Here is a 24356-nt window from a genome sequence, read left to right as displayed (position 1 = left end):
TGACAACATGCACCAGATCTTAAACTACGTCTGGCTGACCGCGCGCGCGGACGAGAGCGGTGTTGAGCTGAGCCGGCACGTGGAGAAGTACACGGGGGACTACACGCGCACGTTTGCGGAGACGATACTCATGCGACAGGATTACTCCACCGCAGTTGATAGGAGTCGTGACTACGAAGAGGGAGGATATGCGAGTGATGTGCGGTTTCGGGAGCTACTGGCATCTATGGCGGAAGGGCTTGGAGGGCGTTATAAGCCTCAACGGACGAGCTGCAGGATCACGCAGGACTCGTTTGCAGGGGTGCACGCGACTGGCAACAACCAACTCCGCAGGACCGGACGCGAAGCAGACGATGTGCTCGCGGATGCGACGGACGACACTCTGGACATGTACGTCAACTACTATTTGACAACATGTGTGCGTCACGCGGACGGGCTGGGCGATATCTGCCGCGCGTTCTTTGAGGACCTGAATGGCGCTGTAAAGGCGCGGATGCGGGCACTGGCCGGACCGGGCAGTCTACCAGATGACATCTGGAAGCTAATCGCCCTCGCGCGACAGGCAGACGGCGAGCTGAAGGCGGAGTACGTGGATTTGCGATGGAGGAGGAGGCTGGGTTTGATTCGATAACGTTGTACAGAACCCTAACCGCATTGCTGAATGTGGTCGGCTTGGTCTTCGTGAACCGGCGCCCGACGATGCCCTCGACTAATCCTCCTCCTCAACTTCGCCTCATGAGCGGGTACATCTCCATCGCCAGCCAGCCCGGCGACAATTCGCTGCTGCAGGGCGATGACGCGGCCGCCGTGTCACCGTCCTCGACCGGCTTCGCCACCGTCCCCGTCGCCGCTGCGGCCGATAACGACTATTACTATGACGGCATGAGTAACACCACCACAGCCGCTGAACTCAGCCTGAGCCGCGTGAGGACCTCATTTTCCAACTTCTCGCAACTCGATCAGCGGCAGACGTCCAAAAAGGAAGTGGTAGGCTGGCTGTCATTCGCGTTCGCGGCGGAGCCGTTCGCCGTCGCCGCAGTCGGCGTGTACCTTCCGATCTTGCTCGAGCAGTCCGCGCGCGAGAGCGCCGTTCTCGCGAGCGACCACAGCGTGCCGTGCCGATGGCACTCGGAGAAGCCGGAAGACAGGAGCATGAAGTGCGTCGTGCGCTCGCTGTGGTTCTACGTCGATCCGGCAAGCTTTGCTCTGTACACCTTCGCTGTCAGCGTCTTCTTGCAGGCCATCGTGGTTATCTCCATGTCCGGCGCTGCAGACAGAGGTGGGCTGTTCTGAAGTTCTCGTCTTGTGCTTGATGCTGACTCAGTGTACAGGCAATTTCCGGAAGAAGCTGCTACTGGGATTCGCTGGGGTCGGTGGGCTATCGTCGATCCTCTTTATTGCCGCTATCCCGAAGGCGTACCACTTTGCCGCTTTCTTAACGATCGTGGGAAATGTGAGCTGCAGATGTTCTTGAATGAGTATTTCATCAGCTAATAATCCAGGTCTCATTCGGCGCTGTTGCTGTGTGCGGGAATGCGTTCCTTCCGGTGCTAGTACGCAACCACCCCGACGTTATCGACGGGACAATGTACCCCGACTCGTCGAGCCTTGAAGAGACATCCACGCACAGCTCGGATTTGCTATCGACGGCATCTACACTCGCGGTGCCGCAGTCGCCTACGAGCGGGAGCCATCCCGCGAAGCTGACCGTAGTCGGCGGCGTCGAGGACGGTGCGGTGCAACATCACTCCTTCGAATCCTTCCCGCCGACCACGGTCGACCCAGACGCGCGGTCGTATTTTGATCACCAGACAAAGTACGAAGAGTCCGAGGTTGCCGTCGAGGTGTCGAGCCGGCTGAGCGGGCTCGGCGTGGCGAGCGGGTACATGTCTGCGTTTGTAGTGCAGAGCCTCGGCATTGCATTCGTGGCAGCGACGGGGTCAAGTATGATGTCAATCCGGATCGTGTTGATGGCTATCGGGATTTGGTGGCTTGCGTTTTCAGTGCCCACCGCGCTGTTCATGCGGCCGCGGCCTGGACCAAAGTTACACATGGGCGAGCATGAGAGTCCGATGGTGCGGTACGTGTCGTACGGGTGGAAGACACTGTGGCATACCGCCAAGGAAGTGCGCAAGTTACGCGACGTGGGACTGTACCTCACCGGTTGGTTTATTCTATCCGACAGCGCGACGACTATCAACGCGACTTCGATCCTGTTCGCGCGGACTGAGCTGCACATGAGCCCAGCTTCGTTAGCGGCGGTGGGAATCATCACTATGATCTTCGGGATCGTCGGCGCGATTCTGTTTTCCCGCTACGCGCAGCATTATCTCAACATGCCGCCGAACCGAATCATCGCGCTGATCGCGGCGATCACCGCGATCATCCCTGCGTACGGCTTATTTGGGTTCATGACAAATGCGATCGGCCTACACCACGCGTGGGAGATCTATGTGCTCGCCGCAATCTACGGCATATCGCTGGGAGGGATGAGCAGTGTTTGCCGTTCTGTGTTTTCCATGCTCATTCCACCGGGCAAGGAGAGCACTTTCTTCTCACTGTATGCGGTCACTGACAAGGGTTCATCGATCGTTGGGCCGACGGTCACCGCGATGATCACGGACAGGACACATAATATCCGGTACACGTTCTATTTCTTGTTTATCCTGCTTCTCACGTCGATCCCGATATTTTATTGTATGGACATCGAGCGGGGAAAGCGCGATGCGCGGAGATTTGGCGACGAGGAGGCGGAGGAGGAAGAGGAGAATGTGCCGGTCCACCATGCAGGCGCGTACTCGTCGTTTTGAGTGGCCAGTAAGGGAGACGGCGCCACGAGAACCAAGGCATTTATCAAACGCATTTATCTTACTGGAGTTATCGGGACAGTTATGTTACATATTTCCAACATCCATCTGGCTTTTCTGATTTGTTCCTGCCTCTTTGGTTTTTTATTTTTGGTTGGGTCTATCTGCAGTGGGTACTATCAATGATTTAGCGGAGCTGCTGCACTTTACTTGGTTGGTTCGATTTTATTTCTTCGTGTTTTTATGTAAAATAAATTGATATCTCTAAAATGGTAAATGGGATTCCATAGCCAAGCAGCAAGATAATCGCGATTTTTTATGAGCACACCTGAATAGCTGTTCCTGCGGCCTGCATGAAATTCGTCGCTCGAGATGACCTCGCGGCAGGGCAGGGCCCGTGTACAGCAGCGACGATCGGTGCGGATATTGTCGTGTCGTCGTCGTCATTTTGTTCCAGTCGCGGGGACGTCGCGCGGCTTATAGGCCCGCGGACAAAGATGATTTGATTCTCGTACATTGCGTCGTCATATGTCGGCAACGCATCGTCGTCGTCGTCGGCGTCGTCGCCGCGACTGGGCATGATGAGCTCCGCGAAGGTATCCTCGTCGCTGAGCGCCGTCGGGGGCGGTGGTGAACTCGTGGGAAGGCGACCTGTAAGTGACGACGCCGGTGATGGGGGTGATGGCGATGGCTCAGCGTTTGTGATGCTGGTGGGGATATGCACAGTATATACTTCCTCGTATGTGGGATTTACTGCGCAGCGGAGGTATACGCGGATGCGTACTTTGTGACGTACTTTGAGGAACGGCGTGTTGCAGGAAGGCAGCAAGTCCATTGCGTCGCGGAGGGAGTAGCAAATGCGAAAGGAGTACAGCGTCTCCATGACGGTGTCATTCACCTCCGCGACGGCGGCGGGCGGCGGCGGGGGAAAAGTGAGCTCGAACGGATGCGGCACAGGATACTCGGTGTGAGTTTGCTTACTGGAGCAATCAAGCGCGAGCAAAGTCTGCGTGAGCGGTTCGCGACAGACGGGCTTCCACGCCGAATTTTCAGATATGCCAAAGCGCTGTGTGCGCTCCTGCGCGAGGTCAACCACGATGCGCTCGACCCAGAGCCGGCGATCGTCACGTACCGCGGTGATGCGGTAGCGGAAGTGCACGGAGGATATGTTCGCCCCGATGCGCGTGGCGCGCGGCGCGCACGCTTTCCACCAAAACTCGGTGTCGCTTGATTTCGAGTTTGAGTACGCGAGGATGCCCCCGCTGCCGCCGCCGCTTACCGTGTCGGCGCTGCTGCGGAAGGGAATTTCGAGGGTCGTGGACGCAGTGTACCGCGGCGGAGAGCGGAATGACACCTTCGTGGTCACATGAGGAGCATGCGAGGTGTATTTCAGCGTCGCGGAGAGGGTGTGGATGATTTGTGCGTGCGGGGTGTGCAGCGTGAGCGGGAGCCATTCGGGGACTGCGATGCAGAAGCGTATGGACGCGGGACCCGTCGCGAGCCTTGTGCGTCCGTCTTTAGCTATCGTAATGTTATTACTCCGCGCGAGATTCTCGTGGAGTAAAGATACAGTGTGCGAGAACACTTCCGCGACGGCATGGCATTCGGCCTGATTGTTGATACTCGCGCAGAACGCGCGGGAGGTGAAGTCTAGGTCGAGCCGCTTGAGCTCGAATGGGAAGTGAACGCGTGTGGTGCTGGGGTCGATGAGGATGGTGCCGGTGATTTTGAGCTTGGGGGAGGTGTCATGTTTGTCGACAGAGGAGGGGGACGAAGAGGACAGTCGAGAGGGCGGCGAGCTGTTGTAGGGTACCGTGATATGGTGCGCGTCGAGGAGTATCCGCAGGGAGACAGCGGTCGGTGAGAGTGTCATTATCAAGCAGTGTGGTGAATACGGACAAACAGAAGGAGGAATGGCGACGACAGTCGTCACGACGAAGCGACGTCTTCTTGACTAGCGAAGTACACACTCACACGACGAGCGCCGTCTACTCGCTCGCAGGGCTGACGATCAGAATGCGGCTCAGTGGATATACGCTTTGCGGATCGCAACTCGGACCTGCTGGGCATGAACAAGGACTTGCTTGGTTGTTTTGGGGGTAGGCGCAGATTTTGGTATTATATTGTGTAGCGAGATGCAAGACAATGAGACTGCCTCATTTCAGGCTGCGGTCTGGCAAATCGGAAATGCGCCGCGCGCGACGCCGCACTTAGCCCTGGAGCTTCGATATCCATATCCGCATCCGACGTGGTATCAGCATTCCGTCTCGCCTTTTAAACAGAAATCAGAATAGACGTCGATAGTCACGAGAGGACGGAGCTGTTCATGAACTCCACTGTACAGGGCGACGGGACGCAGGCAGCCGCAGCGCATGCGGCTACTACCCCCAAGCCCCAACCCACGCAGCTGCTGCTCTCAGAACACAGAACCTGTCGCGTCGCCGTTCACGCGGGCCACAAAACACAGCACCGCCGCTGCTGGCGGCCCGGCTGCGGAGTTTCAGCTACTTGCGTGCAGGACGCCGGCGCAGGACTGGATTCCGCTGCGGCCCCACTGGTGGCCCTGGAACACGAGACAACAGGTTGGGCGCGTGCGGGCGCGTGCGGGCGTGTGTGATGGCAGGCGCCAGAACTGGATGTGGACATTGTGCTGAAGTGTTGAGGCTGTAGACGGCAGGAGTGCAGCGGAAGTATCAGCTGGCTGCGGCATGCACAGCACGCGTGTGCGCGTGATGGGCCATCACACACCGAAGGTGTGTGTTCATGGTGCAGATCCGGTGAGGGGAGCGCACCGATCAACACTGGTGGATCTCGGAGCCAGAGTGCTAGAGGCAAAGCCCCGCACAGCAATGGCGGGTACGGTTGACTGAATTCCTCCCACGTACCATGCGTTCATGCCAGCAGTTGTGCTTGCAGCGGTCTTGGCTGGTTCAGTTAATGTGATGGGGTGCATGCTGCAGACGCGTGGAATGCGATTGCAGATGCCTGCCGCGATGGCTGTCGCGCCAGCACGGGCTGTGAGGCCGGGGAATTGAAGGACAGAGGGCGCAGGGCCTGGTATGTAAAGCGGCAACGTGTACGTGCGTGCATAATGCACGCCGGGAGTGACGGCGTCTGCGAGCCTGAGCGTGTGAGCGCTGCAAGGGGTACCAGAGCAACAACGACAAGACGCGCCGCGACGCGTGCGCTACGCGCTTTTGCGATCACCTGCAGTACGCGTACGGGAATTGTGCGCATCACATGACACTTATCTTGGGGCGAGGAAGGCCGGTACCGGCAACGGCGGCGCGGCGAAAGATGCGGTTGAAACTGCGGCGGAAAATGCCGCGTTCCTGCGCTTGGGCGGTTTCTGACTCACGTCCGTCGTGTCTCAACGCGAGATTCAAAGCGGTGATCACCAGGCGCAAACTCGGATTCTCTTCGTTGGGCCTGTTGCCACTGCTGTTCTCCAACCATGTCCGCGGCGGCCGTGCCGCGCTGCTGCACCACGCACTCGGATACAGCTATTATTGTGCTTCATACGTGTACAGATACTATCGTGCCCACGGCGACGTCTGCGGATATCAATCAGTTCCACGCGGTCTGTCGGAGAAGTTCGAACACAACCTCCGTGTAGCTTCGTCTTCGTCCTCGACGAAAGTGACTACGCAAGCAGGCTTCCGGTAGCTCTGTCTCGCTATACTTTTGCACACCACGCGGTCTCGTCGCGCTCCAGATGACGAAACAGCGAGCAACAGCTGATCTTCTGTGCTGTCGTCGCCGGCGTGGCCCTGAAGAAGTCGGCTCGCGCGGTATAGAATGAGGCCAATGAATTCGCGGGATGCAGAGAAACTGAACCGAGCCCCGGACCTGCTTCTTCATGCGCTCGCTAGAACAAGCTTGGACCTATAGAATGCTCCACACGCTGTGGTGTATGTCCGCGTTTGCAGCTTCCCTAGAAGAGCGCGCGGAACATGCGATCTCGAAACCTACATCTCCGAACGGTGCGTGGCCTTAGAGTGCCGTCCTACGACGTCAAGTCCTGTGCCGTGCGCCTCGTGCTAGACCGCGACCCCGCGCGAACTCCGTCGCGCTCGCTTGATATGGCTGCGCGGATAGCAACGGACCCGCCTTCCGACAACAGAAGCACGCACGTCAAGATACTGATTCGCACATCTTACTAGCACGCTCAAAGCCACTCAACTTGCTCACATTCATGAAGCGACGCGCCCTGTACAGCCTGCCGTTGCATGAAATTCTCAATGCCTATTTCAGACATCGACGCAAGAAGCTTCCTCCTTCCAGGCAAGAACGGACACCGCGTATAAAGATACATGCTCGAATAGTGCCCTGTAGTTAGTCGGCGATCCATGTGTCGCTGTTCCGGCACATTGAGCTCACAGAGAGCCGTGTGGACGGGGTTTCAGGTTGATCGAATATGCCGCGGTTTCGCAGCGCAGCAAGTATACCCGAACGGCAACCTTCTAGACGCCTGACAACGAGCGTCTGATACGCAATATCAACACCGTGCGCGCCGTGCCTTGCACATGGCAGTCCAGTCGTCGTGCCCAGGAACGAGTAAGCAAGGGCCGTGGCCGCGTAAAATTGCCCGTCGCCCACCGCGCGCGTATATGGTTGCGGTGGTCCGCCCCGAGTAAGCGACAGACGCGCGTAGATTGCTGTTGACAGGACTTCCGATATGAACAAACCCATTACAACCGCGGGCATCGCGCAGCGGAATTGGCTGGAATAGTCGTGCTTCATGGCTGCGCCGTGCCGGTGCTGGTTCAGGTACCCTTCCGCCGTCGCTAGGCCTGCAGCCAGCCATCGCCATATCGGCGCAAGACGCAAAGTCGGACCCTAGGATGAATTGACATGGATTTAGTGCCCAGGGGCTGCAGGTCGGAAGGCCGGCGCGTGTAGCTGCTGGCGAGGCTGTGTTGGCAGTTGGCACAACGTGGAGAGAGAGGCACGGCGTGGATTCTCAGCACGCAGCGGCAAGGATGTGGGGACGCAGCGCCAGCCCCATGACGCAGCGCACCGCCACGAGCGGCGGCTGTGCACCTTCGTGCAAGTGCAAAGTGCAGAGTGCAGCGCGGCCGGCCGCCGGCAGCTGTGGATATCACTGAGTCCGTGAGAACAAGGCCGGCACGGCTCGGCTGACTTGCGAGATGACAGTCTGACAGCGGCAGTCATCTGATCTGCGGCGCAAGCGAGAGCGCGTAAACCGCGTAATCGTGGCACGTCAAACGTACGCATGAACGGCAACGTGTTTCAGGAGTTTATGAATACGCACAACGGAATAATGAAAATATTCATGATCATATTCGATTATATAGTAGATGATAGGACATAAATCAAAACCCCTTAACTCCAATAAACCTGTTCATGACTCTTGCTAGACTCCCGGCGATCATAAATGCAAGCCGCAGAGTGTGTCGTAAAGCACCACAGCGCAACTGTATCAAGCTAGTTCTCGATTTTCTCGGCAACGACCTCATCGCTATATGAACGAAAGGTGCCCTCCTCAGCGGAAAGCACGTCCGAGACAACCTGGGCATGCTGTATCCGGCGCAGCTGGATCTTGAGGACAAGCAATCGCAGGTTATGCCTGGCGATCGCGGCCGAAACGACGAGGTGCGCAGAATAGCAGGCGAGAAACAGCACACGCGGGAAGATGTTCGCAAGGACCTCAGCAGCGTAAAATACCGACTCGACGCCGGAAGCGTTGTGAAAGAACCGCATAACTGAGACGACGATACTCTCGGTGAGGACATCCTTGCTGCTGAAGAAGCACAAAAACACCTCTCCGTTGGAAAAACCAAGGGTAGTGAGAACGACCATGCCGGCGACGACAAGCGCCCAGAACCGCGGAACAATATCCCCAACAAGATTGCGGAGCGTCATAACGCCAAGTATGAGGCCGAACTGAAGACCAAGGAAGCTAAGTACGACGGGTGTGCTGGCCTCTGCGTAGAAGGCGCCGATGGTACGGTAGTCGAGTAGTGGCAGGAAACAGGCGGCCAGGGAGGCGAACGCCGGTAGCACAACACAAAGGACGGCGGCGGGAAGGCGGACGCGGCGGAAGGACATAGTGGCCAGGTCGATCTGCTCGGTGAGGGATGCGGCGCGCTCCTGGAGGCTGCCGATGTAGTTGGGGGTATGGAACATCTTGCAGTGCGATGAGAGCGCTGAGGAGAACACCGAAAGATGACGGTGGTGAAGACACTGCGCAGACAGACCAGGAACGACACACGAGGGGGCAACGGGGGAGTTAAATAAAGCAGCGGACTGCGATGGGCGCGAAGGAGGACGGCTGGGCCGTGACCAGGAGCAGCCTGACGCTGGTACGCATTTGCGCACGGGCGCGGTACTGCGGACGCGGGCTGGTTCTGAACCACTCTGTACTGAACCGGCGCTAGACCGCGCTAGCTCTTGTCGCCGCGCATTCCGCCGCGTCGCGTCGCGTCTCCGCGCTCCTGCATTGCTCCGCCTCGGGGGGGGATGTCCCAGCCGGTCTCCTGAGGGCTGGCGTGCGTCCGCAGCGGAGGACTAGATGCCAGCGGCCAGCGACCGGCGACGAGCGTTGCCATCGCCCGTGCCGGTGGGCCGCTGTTCCTCGGTATCGCAGCTGAGTGCAGGCCAATTAGCCCCTACATCAGAGTTCGCGGTCATCACGTTTCCATATTCCACTAACCTTGGCCGCTTGCAACCGCAGCATCTCGTCACACTCCACTCCGCCCACGCGCTTGAGCACTCGCTGCAGCCTACGTACTGGAGCCCCGCCGCATGGATTCATATGCTGCCGCATGATATCACCGCCAACCCGTACGCTCCCGCGGCATACCCTTTGCGTGACAGCCCGGAGAACGCACGCGTTGGAATGCAGAAGTGACAACGAGCGCGTCCGGCTGACGGGTTCCGTGCATGGCTGTCCGCGGGCTCCCTGCTCTGCAGAGGAAACAGAATTGACGGCTAACGGGCAGCCCGTCACGGGGGCCCGGGAGGCCTGGACATCTGGACACAGCGTGCGCGCTTTCGTCGGTCGTCACCCCTGCCAGCGACTGCCGGGCCGCCAGGCACGCCACCGGTAGAGGTTGACGCTTAGTCTGTCGCGGTGAGGAGTGCGTGAAGGACGACCAGGTGGTGCGATGTTCATACGCTAGTCCGCGGTAGCCCCATCGCCACTACAGTTCTGGCTCTCTCCCCTCCTGCCGCTCCATTTCCTCGCCAGCGCCGAGTTGGGCGCGCTGAGCTGCGATCATGCCGGTGCGTGCTGTCTGGTGGCGGTCGAGATATTAATCCAGCCCAGATCCGGAGGCGTTCGTCGGGGCGTAATGCTCTTCACACTGGGCCACGACCTGCCCCGTTTAGGCAACCAGGGATGGGACCCGGGGGGTTGCCCGAACGAGCGAGGCAGGGACGGAAGGAAAGGCTGCAAACGGTGAGGTGGCAGGTGCAGAGTGTGCTGGAGGCGTACGGCTCCGCTGCCCTGTGCGTACCGATTTAGCAGCACCGCTTCGTCCGAACTTTGCGCGCTCTGGCCACCGTGTCTGCCCAGAACGGGCACGCGCCCTAGTTCTCGTTGTCTCGCTCGCGACACCACTGCATCCCACACTCATACGCATATCCGCGCCGCCTCCGTGTCCCCTACAATCCCCTCGCCCGCGTCTGAGCGTTCCTCGCCTCCCCATCACAGTGCCCCTGGTCCAACGGTCGCTTTAGGCGCTTTGGTACGCTATCTGGAGTCAGGACATGTGTGATGCAAACGGTTCCGTTCCAGCTGCAGCAATGAACTCTCCACGTCCACTCCATCTTTTGATTCCGCAAACCGGTGTATACAGTGTGGGACTTTAGCATCGCTCAAATTCGCGACGGCAAAAAGCGTCGCGGTCCTTGTGTAACGGATATAAGCGCTGCCGGTCTGTCAGTTCCTTGTCGACTCTATCCGCACATGTCTCAACCGTTCAACCGCCACCGCTGCTCTTCGTTGCGCGTGGCCGGCAGTATTGCAAAAATATTTGCCGACATACGCCACTGCTGACTGACGTGACAGCGAATCATCCGCGTAGCGACAACATGCGTCGCCGACCTGTCATGGGCTCTTCGAGAACCCGGACATACACACTACACATATCCGTCAGTTCCTGGACGGCACGCAACCTGATGGTTGTCTTCCATCGCTCCACCGAAGGACCAGCACTACTAGCGCGAGTGTCGGCCGGCTCTGAGTACTCGAAGACCACATCGTGAAAGTGGTATCTGTATGACCGTCAGTACGCACTGCATGCGCACACCTATGACGACATGGCTGACGCTAGACATACTGCTTTTTAACCGCACATCGTACGAGAGAGCGCACTAGGGCTCGGCTGCGCTGCCGGCCACGCTTTCCAATGCAGCCCTGCTTTCTGCCAGTCCGCTGTAGCTGCCCACTAAACCGTTTATCTCACCGACAACGTATGACTGTGTCTGCATGCCGGCACTGCTTTGGCTGCATGCTGTTGTTACACATACTAAAAACTATTTTCTTTCAATACATCTCTGTCACGCAGGAGGGAATCGGATACTTCCGCGTTCCGTCTGCATGGCCCGCAGCGCAGATTCTCATTCGTATTTCCATTGCATAAGTCTAACTACTCTGCATGCGCCTAGGGTGTTAAGACAGCAACGGTCGGAGGTGGCGGTCTGCTTTCTCTCCGACGATCACATTTGTGTTCGTCGTCGTCCTCCGCACGGCCGCCGCTCCATCGTGACGACTCTGCAAACGGAAGACACCTTGCCAAGTGAAAGTGAAGACCTCGCCGTACGCAGTTGTGTACCCATCGCCTTGGTCAAGCGGACAATGGAGAGCTCCTCATCAAAGTTTTGTGCTTTCTCCACTCTCCAACAGGATGTGCAAAACCTTTGCCTGCGAGAGAAATGACAAATCTTTTTTTGCCAACCGAGGCCTATGTGTGCGGGGACCGTGGGCGAGCGCGGAGTGGTTCAATCATGCATGGAGGCGAGGTCAAACACGGCTAGCGCCATCACCATTCTTCGCACTCTATCGGATCCGGTACGCAGGCTCCTCAAGGCGTATGCGTATACCAGTTTCTGCATACGGTCTAGTGGCTATGGTTGTGTGGGGGGACGGACTAAGACTCTTCTTTCAACGGTTTCTTCGTACGCGCGAATAATAGTGCCGTGGCGCTCTGGCCCTCCGCACGTGAGGCCGCAAGCGGAACTTCACGACAGTGCCCTTCCGCTGTCGTCGTACTCGCTGTCGTGGATTTTCCGAACCATGTGTCGGCCAGGTTTCTTCAGACTTCAAGGCATTTGCTGTTCTCGTCGAGTACCATGATGCCTGTCTAATATATCCAAGACATTGGACCTATCATATTACGCCGGCCCGAGTGCTGCATGAAAACGTCGAGAGCCGCGGCGGTTTCTAGAATAGACCCTTCCCTGGAATTTAGCTCTGTGCTAAACCTTCCACCACAGTGGAGATGTAGCAGGTTTGATCGTTCGCCTCACAACCGTTTCCGCACCGTTTAACGTGCTATCGCCTGAAATACCAACAATCAGCCATCCAATCCTGACCATGCTCTACTACTCCATACGCAGGGCTGCGCTCCACACCTGAACTGGCTGAACCTGACACCAGCCCACCCTGAAAGTTTATATTAGTTCGCCTGTCAAAGGATTTGCCGTCCTTCCAGCGCTAACTACTCCCTGTTATGACTACTACTACTGTTCGCCATATACTTTGCGACTCGGTAGCATATCATACGCGGCGGATAACATATTTTCCGCCACCCACCGCAATCCGAGTTTCGACTTCTGGACCGACACTGGCGTCTCAGCAGTCGGCGACTAGTGTGTAACTCTGTTCTTCGGATCCCCTAAGCCATCCGACTTTTTTGCGGAGTTGACCGGATGCAGAGCTCTTTGGCATGCCTGGCGGACCGGCGGCAGATGACTGCGGTCAAACTGCAGTACCGCACACTGGAGTCGGGACAAGCCAACCCAGAGAAGCTGTCAAATTGTTATGAGACTAATTATCGGTATTGGTAACGGAGAAAATTATGTTGTCGCACAGCTCAACACCACAGCTTGGGTCGTATGCTGTGCAATACTCTTCTAATGCTCCACACACCACACCGACTTGTTTGCCACAGCCGGCCGCTGCAGGTTTCACCCAGCGTACTGGCGATGCAGACATCCACTGTATAATAATTTCCTTGGCAGCGGCGCCATGTTACGATCCATCAAAGGCGAGACCAGTTTCATGCTGATTTGTGTATACTTTCTGAACGGCTTCATGATGGGGGAAAAAGTCACTCACTGGAAGATGGACACGTGTCCGAGGGCAGAGGAAATACACCGCGGTCGAATTGCGGATGAACTATAAGACGCCAGCGTTGAACTCACCGACCCGTTCGCGATGTGCCACGGCGTGCTGAAGGTTGTCATTGGGAAGTGCACGTTGAGCCAGGTTCGGCGGCTGCGATTTTTGTCGTTGTGGGATTGTGGCACAATGTAGAGGGAGACCAGCTGTGTTGCCTGAAAGAACATCGGTTGTCCCTTCCGACTACTGAATTCGTCGATTTCGGCAGAACATACATGCACATGCAGTGGCAAAAGTTCTTGTCCCCGCTGGCATCACGAGCTGTCAATAAATAGCATCATGCATACGAGTTTACTCCTAGAAAAGTTCGCACACAACTGACGTCTCGGACATTCCGAGTTCCCTCTACGCGTAGACGCCTGCAAGGCGCTGTTCGCAAACTACCCGTCCCAAGGGGAATTTTCGAGTGGCGACTACTGGTTCTGTACTTTTGGCGTGCTGTACGTATCGTAAACGAGATCCTGGTTATTGTGGCAAACGGGTATACGGTGCGGCAGCCAACCGTCGTACGCTGCAGCACAGCTCGATGAGTGGGCGAGCGCTCATCTGCGTTTACAACGGGGCACAATCCATTGGCTGCGGAACGATGTAGTACAACAAGCAAGGGCACCCAGAGCTTGTGCAGCTGGTCGCTGTTGGCATCCACTGCGTTTCGCAGTGGCAAGAGCTACCGGTTTGTGGGTGGACTCATCACTGCTACAGTGTACTGCAGCGCCGTGCTTGCAGGAGCAGCACCGAAGTTTGGAGTAGCCGGCGCCGAATTGTGAATTGAATAATCTCCGCCCATCAGAACTTGGAGTGATCGTCGCCGGTTCCTCCCCTGAAAAAGACGTTCCGCGAGTCGCCGCCTATTGCTTATCCATTGTTCGGTGTTCCACTTCCTTGGCCCCACTACCGCAATCGCGCTCTTCGCGATATCATCGACCGGGATACGTGCTTATCAATCTATCTATCACTAGGCGCAGAAAAAAGATTCAACGTAGCGTCCAATCCAAAGACTGTTGACCAGCAGCTTGCGGACATCTGGCATGTGGTCACATCACGTGAGCAGGCGCGGGCTTTTAGGGAGATGAACGTTACTACGTATGTACGACGAGGCAAAGCTCTCTGTTTTCATCCTATTGGCTATTCCTTTATGCCTCGGCCCCCGCATCGGTGATCTCCCTTCTTGGATACTCTGTCTAACGGGCACATCAGGTATTGCGGTCTTTGAGCGCTAAAGAGCGGAATCCGGTATCGTCGTACCACGCAGAGCAGGCCAATGTTGCACTTCGTGTTCTCATTACATGGAAGCTAGGAAGCCTGCCGGCGATCGGACTGATCTTGCGGCGAACGCCTTGTTTTCCACATTTCGTTGATCTTCTCGGCGGGCGAGAATTGATGACAGTTTCAGTTCTGGGGACGATTTCGCATTTCGTACACGTTCGCAAAATAGTCAAGACCCGAAGAGTGAAATTTGAGGTTGTTGACGTCCCTGTCGCTGGTTGAAATGCGAAATTGGTCAAATCGTCGGAGTAGCACTTGACGGTCAATGCGTGGATGTAGACTCTGCCGTACAGCTATTCTGCGACAGGACCACAGCAGCTGAGAGTATACTGCGCAGTGGAGATACGTCCGTGGGCATACGGCTTCCAGAGCACAGATCTCTTTCCGGTGGCGAGGCTCGTGCGTCGATTGTACTTTGCGCTTCTTTTTTTGCTTGGTCGCCTTCCCGATCGAGAGACACAATCATCGGGGATAAGGACTCGTGCTTGTGTACGTGTGCTCGCATGCGCCCCCGGAAGTATCATGGCCCGCCGTTTGCTCGAGTGGGCGGGACGCAGATGGTTCTCGATTATTGATTGCATGACTGTGCTGGAGAAGTTTTCGTGTATCGCTTCTACTTGCTGCCTTGCATCGTCATTAGCGTGCAGGGCGTGTGCGGAATCGGATCTCGCGACGACGCCATCAGAGGCTGTACTGAACGTGGGTTCGTTATGGCATACGGCGAGAGATTCCTGGTCGGTAGAGCAAGCGCTGTACGGCATCTGGCTGGTTACGATAGCTATATCCCTGGCCGTCATCTGTCTCGATGGCTCAGCGTGATCGCTGAGTTGCTGTTTTGCTGCATACGTTCTGTTGGCTCGCCTGCTGTCTATACTGTCTCCTTATACATGATGTTGTATCAGCTTTTCCTGGTATGAGCGGCGGACTGCCTTCCAAATCGCAATTACCGTGACTATAATACAGAATATACATTCTAAAAATATTTTATACGATATGGGTGATCACGGTCTGTCAAACATGCTTGATGCCATGCGTTTGACTGTTTAACCTTCTAAAATAGTCATGACAGCATTCAGAATTGACTCGTGAGTGCGTATTCCGCACGCGGTTTTGGTTTGGTATTGACACGTCTCACGATGGAGGCACGGATAGCGGATGATGTGCGACTTAATAGGTACACCTCCCACGTATCATACGGCGGTTGTCGACGTCGATGGTTGAATTGCACGTCACTCAACTGCAAATGTAAAGTCTTTCGCGTTTTCCAGTCGCGGCGAAATTATGATGTGTGCGAAACCTGTTGCTTTGTTTTTCGGCTGTTGCAGACAATCAATCATTTCCCGTAGTTGACAATGTGGACCCTGTGAGGCGTACCGGCGTGCACCCCCCAGTCGCAGCTTCGATTTGTGTGTTTGACTTGATGAAGAGCCGGTTTCTGTGACACAGATGGCAGCATCATTGTTCCGCAGACTCCGAGTTTGACGGTGGAAATTATACGGAGCGGAGAAATGTGTACCACACAAAGTAGCGGGTGCAGACAAAAGACAGGAGCGTATCACATCTGCAGCTGAGTATCCTCGGGCAAATCACGTTCACACTGCGACAGTACACTTCCACCTACCTCCAGAACAGATCGCGAACTCGTAAAAGGCCGTGAAAACGACAACATACATCACGTTCATGTTTGCGAATCCAGCGAAAGACTGCTTCTGCTTTAACGACGACGTTGTAGCAAGCCGGCCGGGAGCCGCAGCAATCACTCTTCTGGCCAAGAATCGTTAGCGGCTCTTTCCGTCGCCCCCAACCACGGCCCCGGCGGAACAAACCGAATGGCCGTTGCAAATCTAACTTACGTGGCGAGCTGTTCTAGTGCTCGCTGCTAAACTGCCGCTTCTGCGCTCTATTAAAGTTGTCACACAACGGTCGCAGCTAGGAACTAGTGCACGGCGAAGCGTGGGGTGGGGTGAGTGCTAGATGTGAGACAACCGTGTTAGAGGGTGCGTGTAGAGAAATTGTGACCTTGAAGCTGGCGGCGATGCTCGCGAGTCGCCGCGGGATGCCAGGGTGAGAAACCTTTTCTCAATCAGAGGGCATCTTCAAATTTAACCGGCGGAAAGAGGCACATAACGAAGAAACACTATATCGGGATCAAACTTTGGTGCTTGCGACTGCCCTTTCTTCAGAACATCGTGCGTGAGTACGTCATCCTTGATGCGAACTCGAGACCTGCATGGCATTTGATATTGAGCTGCTGAAGGCCGCATACTGCTTGTGTTTCTGGTTTACAATGCGCGTGTTTGCAATAGGAAATTGGCGGTCTTACGTCTATATTGCGGTACCATACGGTTGAACCGCTTGACCAATTGCGGGGCACTGCGAGAACTTGAGACCTGCTAACCGGTTGTCACTACTCCTCTTACGGCGCGGCGGCTTCGAGTGAGAAATCTGACACTGACAATTCTGATGTAGTGCTGCTACACTACGCTTCTTCAGGTACGAGGTATCTAGTAAACCGACAGCGTACGAGACTCATCATTAGGACACGGGTGAATAGTTACAATATTTTGAGTGTTTTCGCTAATTAACATGTCCCGTGAATGTTCTAAGTTGACTCGGAATAAATTGTACCCCGACTTAAGAAATGACAACTTCTTGCTTCTCTTGACGAAAATCGTCGAAGCACGCACACATGGCCAGCTGCAGGGAGCAAAGTCGTGATTCTCGACTCTGCGCCGCTCAGGGTCGAAGCGATGCAGGGGAGGCAGTCCTCTAATGGAATTGTGCACCCACGCGCTAGCGATTTGTCGATCATCGGCCCTGGCGCTCAAATCCCCTAATTTGTCTCCGACAGGACCACTAGAAGTCCAAGTCGTGAGAGGGCACAATCTATAGGATGCCTAATTTGTATGCTCTCCTTGTAACAGATCGAGGCGTAAGGAAGCAGGAGTGCAGCCTGGTTTGCTTAAAAACGGACTTGCAGCAAAATTCCTGTCGTCGTCGTGCTCCATAATGCTAGCTGATCCGGCAGCGTGAGGAGTCGCTACGTTTCACCATGACAGTGTACATCAAATTCACCATATACCGTCGAGTGCTATAAATCTGTATCAATCGTTTCGCTGATCTGGCACTGCAGTTTCTAGAGTCGTTATATCAGTCAGGGCAGTCAATCGTTGGTGATCTTGTGATTCTGGCGGTGGGGAGCGTGCCCGTCAAGTTTCCAACTTTCGTACCACCACGCCGTCGCGACATCTTGGAAGCACTAAACCCGCCTGCACTAGCTCAAGCTAGCGGGCTACCCCATTGCTATTATCACAACGCACATTCGACAATTGTCCTATTTTTGGGCGATAAGAACTTAGAAATTTTGTAGTATAAACGACTTGTAAATAAATAGCTATTACTCTGCAATGTAGCGGATAATCATGAGTACTGTGGTATCATAATGCACAAGTTGGTTGCGATAGCAAACAATCTAATCAAACCTGATAATACAAATATAAATACACACAACACAAGATCTTGCAATTTAGCTCATTCTACTGTCAAAGCTGAAGCTGTTGTGGTTGTACAAGTCAGGGCTCGAACACTGCTGGACGATTTCCGCAACAGTTGATATTCGAGGCGCGTGTGCAGCGCCGTCAGATTAACTACTGTTGTAGCCGGTCTTTCCATAGCCGCTACTGCTGTCGCTATTGCTTGAACCGGCTTGCCATATTTGCCGCCCCTTGAGTGGGCGGAGCGGGTGGTATCGGTTGCGGTAGGGTTGTCGGAGTCGGTGTTCGCCACTCTCGTGCTTGTGGCGTACTGTGCTGCGCCGCCATTTGTGTTACGGCGGCGTTTGTCGTCGCTTGAACAGCTGTCATGGGTTGCAGCACCGTTGCTGGTGCCTGTACTTCAGCTGTCTGGCCAGGGACCAGCGCTGACGGCTGAGCTGTCGTCATTGTTCGAGGAATCGAGGCTGGAGGGACCTGAGTTGTCGTCACTCCCGCCGCGGCAAACATCTGCGCAGTGGCCGGTACGGGCGCTAACTTTTCCGCATCTATCGGCTTGTGGTACGTCAGACCAGACTGCGCTTCGACAATGCTATGCGAAACCAGCAAGTCTCTCTTCATCTGCAATGCGCGGAACGCCAGTCGTCGCAACGCCAGCGGCTCCGGAGACCGCTGCAACGCCTGAATCAAATAGTCGACTTCTCGCAACTCTTGTAGTCGAGGACACACGCTGAAGCCCCACAGGTGCTTTAATCCGCACAACGGGCACACAGAGGCTTCGAATTTTCGCAGAGGGCACTGACCAGGAGGATGCTGACTATGGCTCCCGTCGCACATCGGCTTCGTGTTAGGTATCAGTGATTTCCAACCGAGTTGCTCAATGACATCGGCTCGTATTTTCTGGAGCTCGGCAAACTGCATCTGCGATGGGGCACTTGGAGCCATGGTCGAACCCGGCGGTTGTTGGTGCGGATGAAACACAGTTCTCTGTTGAACAAATTGAGGCGGCACTCCAGTCGGAGGCGCAGGAGGATAGTTGACGTTTTCATGTTGCAAAGCCGAATGCACTTGTGGTGTGCTTTGCTGCATGTACACAGGACCGCCCGGTTGCGGCTGGACCGTTCCATCAGCGCTAGTCCCCATGTGCTGACTAGTCGAGCCCTCTTTCGTCGAAGTGCTATTAGGAGGAAGTGCCTGGAATTGCCCAAATTGTTCATCACCGGCACTATTTTGCAGTCGTCTGCGCCTGCGCTTCTTCGCGACCGGTGCAGCGCTGTCCTGGGGAGTTGTCAAAACACCAATCGGCGTCTGCACAGTAGGTGCACCCTGAGCGGCGATAACAGACACGTCGTCTGGATCCAGCGCTTCTCTCGGCTCCATATCGACTTCGGCGGCTTCATGCTCTGATGATAGCTCAAACGAAGTGTCGGACAACACAGAAGCGGAACGTTTCCGTCGCTTCATCTCTTGTCCGCGATCGTCGCCGTCGACGCCATCAGATGTCTATATGTTGTTAGTCAATGTCAAAATAAGCGCTAAGTGAACTTACCAGTTGTGTCAGCTGTTCGCGAGTTCGCTTGCCGCGTCCGAGCTCCAAGGCTTTAGACTGCTTCTCTGCCAACAGCTGCGCTTCGCGTTCTTGCAGAATCTTGTCCCAGAATTCAGGATCAGCAGCGCTGGCTTCGGGCTCAGACTCCCCGGTGTCGGTTGCAAGTTCGCCAGTCTCGTTCTCCCATACTCGCGCAAAACTAAACTTGTTGTCCTGCTCGGAGCTCTCCTTCTCGTCTGTCTCCTCAATGTTCTGAGCTTCCTCGATGAGCTTATCGATCGCCGCGGAATCGTACTTGATCTCCTTCTCGTCCCCTTTAAATAGCGCCTGCGCACCGCTGTGCATGACAGATAGAAGATCGCTTTGCTCTGCCTTGGTGCCATGCATGTTCTCGATGACCAGATGATCCAGAAGAAGCTTGCGCTGTCCGATTTGTAGGATCTTCTCTGATGCAGTCGTTAGTATACCTTTCTGCATAGAGGCATATTCAAATGCTCACCTTCTGCCGAGTTCCGCGTCACCAAGTTGAACACCAGCACCTTGTTCTTCTGGCCGAGTCGATGTGCGCGCGAGAGCGCTTGCAAGTCTTGGTGGGGATTGAAGTCTGGATCATAAATAATCACAACGTCCGCAGTCGCTATTGTTCAAGATGTTAACGGGCACCCTCCTGCAGAGCAAGCGAGACTATAAAACATACCCAAGTTCACACCAACACCACCCGCTCTTGTTGACAGAATGAATACCGAAATATCAGAGTCAGGCGCGTTAAAGCGATCAATTCGCTTCTGCCGCTCCTGAGAACTGACACTTCCGTCCTATACTTGTGTCAGCCACCAACTTCGACAAGAGCTCCAGTTCTCAAGTATACTTACCAGTCGAACATATTTGATGTTCATCCAGTAAAGAAAGTCCTCGAAAATGTCGAGCATCCCAAGAAATTGGCTGAAGATAAGAATGCGGTGCTTCGAGTCAATCAACTTCGGTAGCATGACTGAGAGAAATTGCAGTTTTCCACACGCCGATGTAAGCTTCTTCAGCGCCTCTTCGGAATCGGTAGGTTGCTCGTCCATAGACTCGTTGTAAAGAAACGGATGACAAAGACACTTGCGCAGCTGAAGCAGCAAATTGTTCAGGTTACTCTTCGAAGCCTTCTGTGAAATGTGTCCAGTGGTGGAGACAATGGCGCGTAATAAGTCCGGATTTTTGGCCAAAATACTCTTATACAGCATCTTCTGTAAGGACGACATAGTGATAGGTACAATAATTTCGGTCTTGTTGGGGATCATGTCCTTGAGTACTTCCGCCTTGGTTCGCCGCAGGAAATACGGACGGAGAAGATCGTGCAGCTCTTGAACATTAGTACCGTTCATTTGAGCATACTGGGATTCCAGCTCTTCGGCGTTCATATCCGGTGACAAGAACTGTAAGAGATTAAAAAGCTCGCGAATGTTGTTCTGAAGCGGTGTGCCGGTAAGAAGGACCTTGTGAGCTGCGCCGATATCCAGAAGCGTCTTATAAATAACGTTCTTATCGCTCTTGAGCTTCTGGCCCTCGTCAACAACCATCAGTTGCCAGGAGTATTTGGATAAATAGGTGCTCTCCTCCACAGCCGTATTGAAGGACGTGACAATAACATGGCAGTTCAGATTCTTAGGCCCGCCGTTTCTGTTGAGCAAATAATTTTTTTGAATAGCACGATGCTCTGCCCATCCATATAAACCGACTGTGCGCATATCCGGAGCCCACTTCTCGAATTCTCTGAGCCAGTTGGGAATGGTTGACTGTGGTGCAATAATCAAAAGTGGCCAAACACCGTGCTGATGGAATAGGACAGAGCAGAACGAGATAATCTGGATGGTCTTGCCGAGGCCCATATCATCGGCCAGAATACACGACTTGCCGAGAATCCAGTTGTAGTATAGCCAGCTGTCTAAATTAGAAATTTCCAGTTGTCACAGCGCGAACAGGCAAGGAGAGACTTACTTGACACCATCCAATTGATAAGACATAAGAGTGCCGCCTTGAAGAGAACGTGGTTGCCTTGTTAACTTGAGAGTATTAAATCGCGTCTGTCTGGCGACTTTAATTCCCTTGTAATTTGTCGGTAGGTTAGTGTAGAATCCAAGGACATAAGTCTTGTATGCCCTCTCAAAATCCTCGTATCTACCGGCTTCGGATTCCTTTGGAGGGATCTCCCAGTATACTAGATCCTTGTTAGAGCAAAATGGTCGAGCCACGCTATCCGCAATCACGTACATTCGGCATAAGACAGCGCCTTCCACTTGGCATAGATTTTTTCAATCTTGCTGATCGCGTTCAATTCGGCCTTCTGACTGGTGAATCCCATGCTTTCGCGGCTCATATTATTCTTGTAGATGACTTCCATGATTATATCAACGCGATAATGGTCTTCTGATATAGCTGAACTGGTCTCATAGACTGGCTCTGGGAACTTCTTCTGAAATGCACCGTACTGCTTCGGATGAATCAAAGATAAGAACCAACTTCCTGGAACCCAGACCGCTCCAAAATACGAGTCTTGCTCAAACTTGACAAGATATTCTCGGTCTTGTGGGGCAGTGCGATCCAATGTAGCATGAACATCCGGGGTCTGACCTGGTTTTAACACTGGTCTCCAAGCGATAATATTCTCAATCTTCCGCTGATACTTCCCGCAAGTAAGGCATATAAAATGAGCATATTGGGAAACAATATCAGAACTATCTTCGCTGCCATCATCGAGCTTTAGCCGCGGAAGGTGATTAAAATGAGCAGCCCTATAGCATCTCAAACATCGAAACATCACATTATCGGCATTAAAAAGTCGTGAATCCGTGATTTTTTCCTCATAAATGTCATCAATAGTATTGAGCAGGTCATCATTGTCCTCTTTGTCAGCATTTTCCAACGAAACCACAGATATCCTCGGATGCGGAGTATAAAAAGGCTTGAACTTTTCACTGTTTGGACCGGGTTTCTGACAAACAAAGCAAAGCTCACCACCATAGTCATACTGAGTGCCTTTCATACCAATGCAATGTCGACACTGAAGTACAGACAGATGTTCAGTTGCCAGCACTATATTGTGCTTTCCATACTTTGCTGACAATACTCTGGAACAATCTTCATGATAAGAAAAGGAACAGCCTTGACAAAAGAGGAGTGGTCCCTTGTCAGAATCAGAACTCCCATTGTAGCAGTAACTGCACTGCTGACTGTGTCGCCTTGAGAACTCAGACCCCAAGTCCACACGAGGAAAATATAAATGTGTCTTGTCAGCCTTTTCTGGGACAATTTTTTCCTTTGGTAGTTCAACTATTGGTTCAAGTATTCTTGGCTTGATAATTCGTCCTTGCATGGTTCTTCTGACAACTGGTAGTGTTGGATCAGAGATCAGCTCCTCAGTAGTAGTAGTTTCATGCTGTGAATGATGCTTGTGAAGTGGTTTGCCATTTCTTGATGTGAGAGAATCATCCGAAGAAGTATCACCTTCACTCTGCTCATTTTGATCATCTGAAGAAAAGAGACCTTGTTCTGCACTTGTCTGATATATCTGTGAGACATTGTAGTTTGGTCGTGCACCTTGTGTCCGAAGTGATCGTCTTTGCAATGGAACATCATCAGAACTGTACTCATTATCTGTAGTCTTTTCCAAAACTGTTCTAGTAGTTGGAATTCGAATCTTGATCTGTGGTGATGTCTTCGACACATCCCTTGCAATCTTGCTTGTGGGACCAGAGAGATGACGTTTGTGAAATTTATGGACCGATTGCAATGCTAGTGATTGCTCTTTGATCCTTTTCACCAGTGGAATATCCTCCGTGTCTGATTCACTTTCACTAATACTTTCTGGCTGAACTGAATTCACATGTCGGATGGCTCTTCTGAATGGCTGTCGTTGAGTCCAGGGACCAGCAAGATTCATCAGGAATTTCACAAAAGCCTCATGGCCATTTGGTAAATGTTCCAATTCAGCTGGACGGATCTAAAACAACCAAAAGTGGTTAAATAAATCAAGAAGCTTGCCAAACTCATGTCTGACTCACATAAATGCGTGTATGTCCAGCTAATTCAACATGAAGCCAGCCACTCGGGAATTGATGTAACACATGTGCTACTCTTTCCAGACCTTTAACTCGATTGTAGGGCTGTTTAAAATGGCCATGAGATATAGGAACTGCAACAGTGAATTCATCAGTTGGACCAATCAGACCAGTTTGGTGAGATGCTGACATAGATGAGGGTATGGTATCAGAATGTGCATCTTCAAAATTATCCATATCTGACAAGTCAGATGCTTTACTTGATAGATCAATAATATCAAGCATATGCTGATCTGGCTTGTCGATATCCATAGGCTCCTCTGAAAGCTGTGAAAACAACACAAGCAAGAGGGGATGTGGTGCTGATGGCTGGAACCTTTCTGCTGTCAGGGGGGCTTAGATACAAGGTCAAAATGCACTATGGAAGAAGTGCCATAAACTCACCCTTATGCTGATGTCACTGCAGAGTGAAGGGAGTAAGAAGAGAGGAAGAGGAGAGGAGGGAGGGCACCAGATACAGGAGGGATCTGTGCAAATATGAGAACAAAAATAGAAGATGGTGGAATGTGGTGGAGTTGTCCATGGCTACCCTAACCACAACCAACGATTAACTTTATTGTGCATTTTAACTTTATAGCCACCAGATTTCAGGTGATCTGTAAACTCTGATTCCTCCACCCCCACCACCACCCCTCCCTTCATAACTCAATCTGCTCTAGCTCACTTCTGCTTTGTCTTGGTTGAGCACCTGCTGCCTCTCTAATTTCCAAGCTTTTCAGCCTTACTCATTTCAGATTCTGTATCTCACTCACACCTATAAATTCACACTCC

The 24356-nt window shown here is 53.6% G+C and overlaps 4 protein-coding genes across 4 annotated transcripts; 1 reads left to right on the top strand and 3 right to left on the bottom strand.

Moving 5' to 3' along the window:
* Positions 1-505: 505 nt before the first annotated feature.
* V1518DRAFT_63960 (vacuole effluxer Atg22 like-domain-containing protein) lies at positions 506-2967 on the top strand. Its single transcript, XM_066906639.1, has 3 exons — positions 506-1279; positions 1332-1453; positions 1503-2967. The coding sequence occupies exons 1-3, from the start codon at positions 601-603 to the stop codon at positions 2808-2810; spliced, it is 2109 nt and encodes a 702-aa protein (XP_066762748.1). The 5' UTR covers positions 506-600; the 3' UTR covers positions 2811-2967.
* V1518DRAFT_63951 (uncharacterized protein) lies at positions 2967-4939 on the bottom strand. The gene is made up of 2 exons (XM_066906638.1): positions 4861-4939; positions 2967-4795 (listed from the first exon to the last, which is right to left on the bottom strand). Exon 2 carries the CDS (start codon positions 4678-4680, stop codon positions 3124-3126), a length of 1557 nt encoding a protein of 518 aa, XP_066762747.1. The 5' UTR covers positions 4681-4795; positions 4861-4939; the 3' UTR covers positions 2967-3123.
* Positions 4940-8088: 3149 nt separating this feature from the next.
* Positions 8089-9104, bottom strand: V1518DRAFT_411028 (uncharacterized protein). Its single transcript, XM_066902742.1, has one exon. The coding sequence runs from the start codon at positions 8955-8957 to the stop codon at positions 8256-8258; it is 702 nt and encodes a 233-aa protein (XP_066762746.1). The 5' UTR covers positions 8958-9104; the 3' UTR covers positions 8089-8255.
* Positions 9105-18093: 8989 nt separating this feature from the next.
* On the bottom strand, positions 18094-24049 carry V1518DRAFT_63813 (uncharacterized protein). Its single transcript, XM_066906637.1, has 8 exons — positions 23529-24049; positions 21739-23467; positions 21466-21685; positions 20355-21408; positions 20180-20297; positions 19982-20119; positions 19483-19928; positions 18094-19436 (listed from the first exon to the last, which is right to left on the bottom strand). Exons 1-8 carry the CDS (start codon positions 23835-23837, stop codon positions 18132-18134), a joined length of 5319 nt encoding a protein of 1772 aa, XP_066762745.1. The 5' UTR covers positions 23838-24049; the 3' UTR covers positions 18094-18131.
* Between the last annotated feature and the right edge of the window lie 307 nt (positions 24050-24356).

The sequence above is a fragment of the Limtongia smithiae genome, assembly GCF_038497785.1.
Source record: "Limtongia smithiae strain NRRL Y-17922 unplaced genomic scaffold V1518scaffold_1, whole genome shotgun sequence".
In the NCBI taxonomy this organism is placed as follows: Eukaryota; Fungi; Ascomycota; class Lipomycetes; order Lipomycetales; family Lipomycetaceae; genus Limtongia; species Limtongia smithiae.
This window is presented reverse-complemented; position numbering and strand designations above follow the sequence as displayed.

What these genes read in the sequence shown, in the direction of transcription:
- V1518DRAFT_63960 (XM_066906639.1), top strand. Translation starts at nt 601, where the DNA reads ATGGAGGAGGAGGCTGGGTTTGATTCGATAACGTTGTACAGAACCCTA. An exon ending in GTCCGGCGCTGCAGACAGAG is followed by an intron (nt 1,280 to 1,331) that starts GTGGGCTGTTCT and finishes CTCAGTGTACAG; the next exon opens with GCAATTTCCGGAAGAAGCTG. An exon ending in TCTTAACGATCGTGGGAAAT is followed by an intron (nt 1,454 to 1,502) that starts GTGAGCTGCAGA and finishes CTAATAATCCAG; the next exon opens with GTCTCATTCGGCGCTGTTGC.
- V1518DRAFT_63951 (XM_066906638.1), bottom strand. Translation starts at nt 4,680, where the DNA reads ATGACACTCTCACCGACCGCTGTCTCCCTGCGGATACTCCTCGACGCG.
- V1518DRAFT_411028 (XM_066902742.1), bottom strand. Translation starts at nt 8,957, where the DNA reads ATGTTCCATACCCCCAACTACATCGGCAGCCTCCAGGAGCGCGCCGCA.
- V1518DRAFT_63813 (XM_066906637.1), bottom strand. Translation starts at nt 23,837, where the DNA reads ATGGATATCGACAAGCCAGATCAGCATATGCTTGATATTATTGATCTA. An exon ending in ACATCAAATATGTTCGACTG is followed by an intron (nt 20,298 to 20,354) that starts GTAAGTATACTT and finishes ACACAAGTATAG; the next exon opens with GACGGAAGTGTCAGTTCTCA. An exon ending in GACGCGGAACTCGGCAGAAG is followed by an intron (nt 19,929 to 19,981) that starts GTGAGCATTTGA and finishes CGACTGCATCAG; the next exon opens with AGAAGATCCTACAAATCGGA.